At 53.8% G+C, this 6,599-nt stretch overlaps 1 protein-coding gene across 2 annotated transcripts in view; it reads left to right on the top strand.

Annotated features, from left to right (window-relative positions):
• Window positions 1-233: 233 nt before the first annotated feature.
• EVX2 (even-skipped homeobox 2) overlaps window positions 234-6,599 on the top strand; it is a 6,579-nt gene continuing 213 nt past the window's right edge. Inside the window, exons 1-4 of one of the 2 annotated variants that reach the window (XM_083841554.1) lie at window positions 234-460; window positions 1,303-2,162; window positions 3,352-3,611; window positions 4,036-6,599. The exon at window positions 4,036-6,599 is cut by the window's right edge and continues 213 nt beyond it. In XM_083841554.1, the coding sequence (XP_083697680.1) occupies window positions 1,739-2,162; window positions 3,352-3,611; window positions 4,036-4,695 (1,344 nt within the window). In that variant the 5' untranslated portion in view covers window positions 234-460; window positions 1,303-1,738 and the 3' untranslated portion in view covers window positions 4,696-6,599. Of the gene's footprint in view, window positions 2,163-3,351; window positions 3,612-4,035 lie in introns of both variants that reach the window. The other variant, XM_083841553.1, reaches the window with a different exon arrangement.

Genomic DNA, 6,599 nt, shown 5'->3' with positions numbered 1-6,599 from the left:
AAAAAAAAATCTGACAAGTATCCCATTTTCGAGCTATGAATCATGCGCAAGAGCACAAGAACTTAGGAGATGTGTGTGACTAACATTAGCGGGAACAGCTCTCCTCGAAAAAAATCGACCCCGCTTTTAATCACAGGAAACGTTGGGGTGTTTCTCCGGGCGATCAAACCCTCGGGTTCTCAGGGTCTAAATACTAGATGATGTGGGGGAAAAAAAATCACGGCGAGAATAAAGGCTGGGCAGCTACTGAAGAGCACTCCAGAGATGCTAACGACAAAGGATTTATCTTCGTTTAAATGGTTGCCATCAGCGTCATTATTACTAGCAAAGTTATCACTGAAGGGAGACTTTCCGACTGTCACGTCTGCCGAGCGTGGTAGCCCGTGTCCCCTGCAGCGCCCAGACGCTGCACTCCACATCACCCGGAAAAGAGCGGAGGGATGAGCTAACCGAGCCACAGGTAACTTTGGAGACAGGGGGTTGGAGGTGATATCCCGGCTGCTTCCGTGCCTGCAGACAATAAAGCCGAGTATCGCCTATTTCTATCACTTCTGATAATAATACTTTTAAGTGGGGAGACTTTATTGGCGGTGGGGAGGGAAGAAGGAAAGGGCTGGAGAGAGAAACCAGCCGCCAGGATGAGATGGCACGGCGGCGGGGTGTTTTAAATCACGGACGCATTTAATGCCCTTCGGTTCTTCTCCCCGCTAGCAGGGCGTACGAGAGCGAGCATTGTCCCAGAAGGGGAGAAAAATAGCAGGCTAGCTTCGTCGAGAAACGGGATTACAGAAAGTAGGAAGGAGATCGTGTTTAAAGTCGCAACGAAGAAAAGATATTAGAAACGAGGAATTCTAATGCCTATTTCAATTTCCAGGAGACTGCTGTAGGTCCGCTTGAACCGGCGTGTGCCGGCAGCAGCGGGCTTATAAAGTCTGTGTAGGGTTCGCGAGTGTGAGGGGTGCATGAGGGTTATGGAGTAATTCCTAAATAAAAGTACTAATGCAGTCGGAAAAATGGGAGGGAAGAGTAAATAGATGTCAGCGGCAGGGGATTCTCGGTCCGTCGCTCCTCTCCCAACGTTTCCTATCGTCGCGATCTAAAATCCGCCTTAGAAATAATAATAAAGAAAAGCGTTATCTAATATTTAGCATGTAGTTCTGTCCGAGGACAAATGAGAAAGAAGCTGCATCATTAGGACCTAAAAGGCAACAAAACAAAAATCAGAGCATAATGATGCACCTAAATGAAGGGGGAAATGTTGCACAGCTCATTTTATTAATCAGACTGTCAATTTCACCCCAGAGGCCAAACCCCAGAGCAATTCAAGCAAGATCTGATCAAGCTAAGGACAAGAGCTTTACTCCTCACTTCTTGTCTTTCTTTCTTTCCACCTGGATATATTTGTCTGCTCAGAAGCCGCCTTCATTATCCACTGACAGGAGCTTGTATTTATTTGCTTATAAACCTGTTACAATAAATGATTATTCGAACAGCGTCATTCGTACCTTAATGACGAGCACTACTTTTTGATGAATGACATTTCGGGCTAGAAAGGATGTATGGGTCATTTTGACCAGTCATTCCCTCGCTTTGGCATCCCACAATTTTTACGCCTCCCTCAAAAAGAGATAATAATATTTAGAGACACTTGCCGGGCTGAATGTGAATTAGCCCCTGCTGCAGCTCATCATTAGTACAGGACCAGCCCTGCAACTTTGACATTTTTTATAAAGCTGAGATGATGGAAAGAATAAGAAAAGAGATGATCCTGATGGAGAGAGGGCTGCACAGCCCTACAGCTGGCAAAAGGCTCTCGAATTTGTCAGACTCAGCTGGAAATGCGGTGCTGGAGGCCCTTGAAAATTCTCAGCACAGTGGTCGCCTCAGCCCGAGACTAACTTCCGCCTCCCTGCACAGCGCGATAGGGGACATCTCCGCCAAAGGCAAATTCGAAATAGACACTTTATTCAATCTTCAGCACCCGAGCAGCGAAAGCGCCGTCTCGTCCGAAATCCCGCCGTCGGAAAGCAGGAAGAAAATCAGCCTTTATTCGGAAGTTGCTCAAGAGGCAGATATGAACAGTGATGTGGAGGTGGGCTGCTCCGCACTCCGCTCCCCGGCCAGCCTGACTTCCTCCCAGCTGAAGGAAAACAGTAACAAAGGTAACTCTTCGTTTCTCATCTCCATCTAAGCCCTGCGCTTTGCCAACCGGGTTTAAAAAGCCAAGCGAACCCACCGACACCGCCAAAGTTGCTCGCCTCTGCAAACGGCGCTCTCTCTTCTGCCGAGACAGAGCTGGAGGCTGTAAAATATTATTGTGATTGCTGCGCTATCCCGATAGCCGGGACACTGCCCGGGCAGCTCCTCTGCGGGTGCGTGTGTGTGTGTGCGTGCCCAGCTCCATCGGTATGTAGATAGATATCCAGAATAGCTGTGGGCACGAACATCCACCCACCTGGATTTAGGGGAGCCTTTCTCCTTATTTTTTCTCGCGCTCTTGGAGCCCTCTGCGTCCCTCAAGCCGTGTATATGTGTGTGTGTATACATACATACATAGATTAAATTAGAGAGAGAGGGAGAAGGGCGAGGAAACTGTCCATATTTGTCTGCGTTTGTCCTTCTCTGTGTATATGCAACGTGTCATCCCGTGTCCATTTAAGAGTAATTGGGCATTGTTCACTTTTCCTCTGTTTATAACGGAGGAGCTGGAGCAGCCCCGTCTCGTTCCCGCTTTGCGGGGCATGGTGATGGACGATGGCTGTTATTATCGCTGTAACTGGGGCGGGGGGGGGAGCCAGGTGAGCGGTGGATTTCCTAGGGGCCACAGTGCATGCCTTTTCCCTCAAATGTGCCAAAGAAAGGAAGGGATCCTCGACGGAATGCGCGAGAAAAATTGGCGCCAGGGCTGCTCAGACTCGGTTCGTCTCAAAAGAAACCGAGCCCTTCCAAGGGCGAAATGCGAGAGGAGAGCCCAGGGCTCCCGGCAGCCCGGCCGAGCCCCCGCACGCCCTTCCCGGGGCTCGGCGGCTCCCGGCGCTGCCGCTTTGTAGCCACACGAACCGCCCGGTTTGCTCGCAATAAGGCGGCTATGCGACACAAAATAATAAAAAAAAAATAAAAAAAGAAAGAAAGAAAGAAAAAAGACCCCAAAAATAGCCCCCCACCCACCCTCCCACCCCCCCCCCCCCAAAAAAAAAAAAAGAAAAAAGAAAGAAAGGAAGGAAAGAGCCCACCCCAGACCCAAGCGTATCGATCCTATGAAGGGCAGCAATTTGTCCGGGTGACAGCTCGCGGGAAGGCCGGGCGGGCCGGGACTGCCCCGGCCGCTTTGACGGTGCGCTCGCCCCGCAGGCTACGCGGAGAGCAGCCCCGCGCCCAGCGCCCCCGCCGCCGCCGCCGCCGCCCCCGCCGCCGGCCTGGGCAGCCTGCACAGCACCAGCGCGCTGGGCGGCTCGGCGGCGGGGGCCGACCAGGTGCGGCGGTACCGCACCGCCTTCACCCGCGAGCAGATCGCCCGCCTGGAGAAGGAGTTTTACCGGGAGAACTACGTGTCGCGGCCGCGGCGCTGCGAGCTGGCCGCCGCCCTCAACCTCCCCGAGACCACCATCAAGGTACGCCGCGCCCCGCTCCCCAAACTTGCCGCTTGCCCTGTCTTTATTTTTAGTTTCCTCGGTGGATTTTACTGAGCTAGCGCGTCTCCTAAGAAGGAGAGGGGAGAGAAAATAAACGCAGCTGGTACCCGGGGAGGGGAGGTGGGGGGAGAGGCAGAGGGACGCGCGTCAGTACCGGAGGTCACGGTCCTCCGTGGAGGGGGAGGGGAGGGTTCGAAGGGAACACGTTTGCTGCGGATCGAAGGGATCCTCCCCGGGCACAGGCTCAGCCGGTTGCTGCGGGTGGGCGAGGGACGGAGGCGTCGGTGCCCGCCTGTGCCTCGGCCCGGGGGGCCGGGAGCGGGCTGCGGGCTGCGGGCTGGGGGCTGCGGGCTGCGGGCTGCGGAGCGGAGCTGAGGCCGCGCTGTGCTTTTGTCCCCGCCAGGTGTGGTTCCAGAACCGGCGCATGAAGGACAAGCGGCAGCGCCTGGCCATGTCGTGGCCACACCCGGCCGACCCCAGCTTCTACACCTACATGATGACCCACGCGGCCGCCACGGGCAGCCTGCCCTACCCCTTCCACTCGCACGTCCCGCTCCACTACTACCCGCACGTCGGGGTCACCGCCGCCGCCGCCGCTGCCGCCGCCTCGGGCGCCGCCGCCGCGCCCTTCGCCACCTCCATCCGCCCGCTGGACACCTTCCGCGCCCTCTCGCACCCCTACTCGCGCCCGGAGCTGCTCTGCAGCTTCCGACACCCCGGCCTCTACCAGGCGCCGGCCGCCGCCGCCGCCGGCCTCAACAGCAGCGCGGCCGCCTCGGCGGCGGCGGCGGCGGCGGCGGCTGCGGCGGCGGCGGCGGGGTCGGGGCCGCCGGGGGGCTCGGCGCCCTGCTCCTGCCTCAGCTGCCACAGCAGCCAGACGGCGGCGGCGGCGGCGGCGGCGGCCTCGGCGCTGGGCTCGCGGGGCGCCGCCGCCACCGACTTCCCGTGCACCGCGGCCGCGCAGCGCTCCGAGAGCGGCTTCCTGCCCTACTCGGCCGCCGTGCTCAGCAAGGCCGCCGTCGCCTCGCCGGACCAGCGGGAGGAGGCGCCGCTCACCAGATAACTACCCCGGCCCGCGCCCGGGGCGGGGGGCGTTTTGTAGGGGGGGCGGGAGGGCGGCGGCAGCGGCTCCGGGACGGGGGGCACCCCGGGCCCGGCCGCCGGTTCCCCCGGCGTGGCTGGCGCTGACCGCCCCGTCGCGGCGGGGAGCGGGGCCTAGCGGAGAGGGCGCTCCGCGTCCCTGCGCCCCCGCGGAGGCGCCCCCGAGGTGCGCGGAGCGGCCCCGCGCCGCCCGACGGCCGGCTCGGCGGGGCTGCGGGCCGCCGGGGGAGGGGGCCGGCCCGAGGAAGGTGTTTGTGTTCCTTTCTTACATTCTTTCCCCCCCTTTTTATTATTATTATTATTATTGTTTCGGTCTGAGTTGGAATAAATGGGAAATGTCTCGCGTATTTTACGCACGGAAAGCGGTAGCTAACGAGGCTGCTGCGACGGGCCAGTAACGGGAAGGGAGGTGGGAGATTGACAGCATTGGGAGAGGCATTTTTTAAGCTCTTGCTTTCCAGCTACCACAGCCCACGCTACCTGGGAAATACTTGAATCTCTCTAGGTGTAGGATGTTGTCCTGAAGCATTTACTTTACAGACACTTTGCTAAATTTGATTTTTTTCTCTTAGCGTGTTTCTCTTCTTTGGGTAAAACGGCTCTCGGATTTATTTCTCACACATCTCTGTCGCGTCTTTGCCTCTGAAAAGCCACCGCTGGGTAACTGAGACCTGCTATACCAAACCACTGCTACTGGAGGGACTTCCTTGAACTTGAAGAAAGGCACATCAAAAACCACCAGTGTTACTGCCATGTCAATTTTGATGCTAATAATGTGCAGATTATGACGAAAATTGCCAATCATGTTCTCTGATGGACCTCCTTTGAATGTGGAATTGGAAAAAAGTTCCCCGCACAGAGACCTGCTGTCAAGTACTAACAACCCGCTAAGGGAAGTCATTAGAAGAGACAGATAAGAGACTTGGTACATAAAACATTGTTCTTGGTGCATAGAATGTATGTTATTTAATGTTATATCTGTTACCTGAAGTGATTTCGCACAAGAAAGCCACTTTCTTATCATCTCAATTGCCAATTTTCATTTTGGTAACTTGGACGCCCCGGGTAGACTTTTCTCTGTTAAGTTGATATTCCACCAATGTGAAGAGCCTCATTAAATCAAACCCAGATATTTCCATAATGCTCCCTACAGAGCCACTTCACTCTTCACATAATGAGATTTTTCTGAAGAGTTGAAGCCCTCATCTAACTTGCTATTGCTTGTTTAGGCCCTGTGTGAATGTGAACACACACACACACGTACGCTCGCTCTCTCTCTCATACACAAAAGTCTATTATATATTTCGAAAAAGTGTCCTGAAATACTTCTATTTTTAAGACACTGGATTTTTTTTTTTCATATTCTAATAATGAACTTTCAGGAAACGATTTTAAAGGCTATGTTGTTTTGTTCAGTGAACATAAATCGTAGTGATTTTTTTTTCTTTTTGTCAAGCGGGACAGATTTCTTGGGCGGGGGTAAGGAAGGGCTAAGGAAGAAAAATCCCAAGGCTTCTGGAGCGGATTCATGACAAGACGTGTACATTTACGGTTTAGAGAACTTTAAAGTGCGCTAGAAGATACCTAACCCATCAATCTCTCATTTTGTAAAGAACAAATAGCAAGACTACTTATGTAAAAATATTGATTATACCAGCTGTTGTTCACTAAGTTTACATTTAAATTTTTTATTAATATATAATTTAAGGCTAAAGAAACTAGACCAAAACGTAGCACTCTTTTACCAGCTTAACCTTTTCGATTGTTGGAATCATTTGTTATGATCGCGCAAGTATTGGATGTATATACGACGATTTTGGCAATAATGTTTACATTTTTCCAAAATATATATATATGTCTACGAAA

The sequence above is a fragment of the Anser anser genome (genome assembly GCF_964211835.1).
Source record: "Anser anser genome assembly, chromosome: 6".
Lineage (NCBI taxonomy): Eukaryota > Metazoa > Chordata > Aves > Anseriformes > Anatidae > Anser > Anser anser.
Note: the sequence above shows the minus strand (reverse complement) of the source record. Positions and strands in the feature narration are given on the sequence as shown.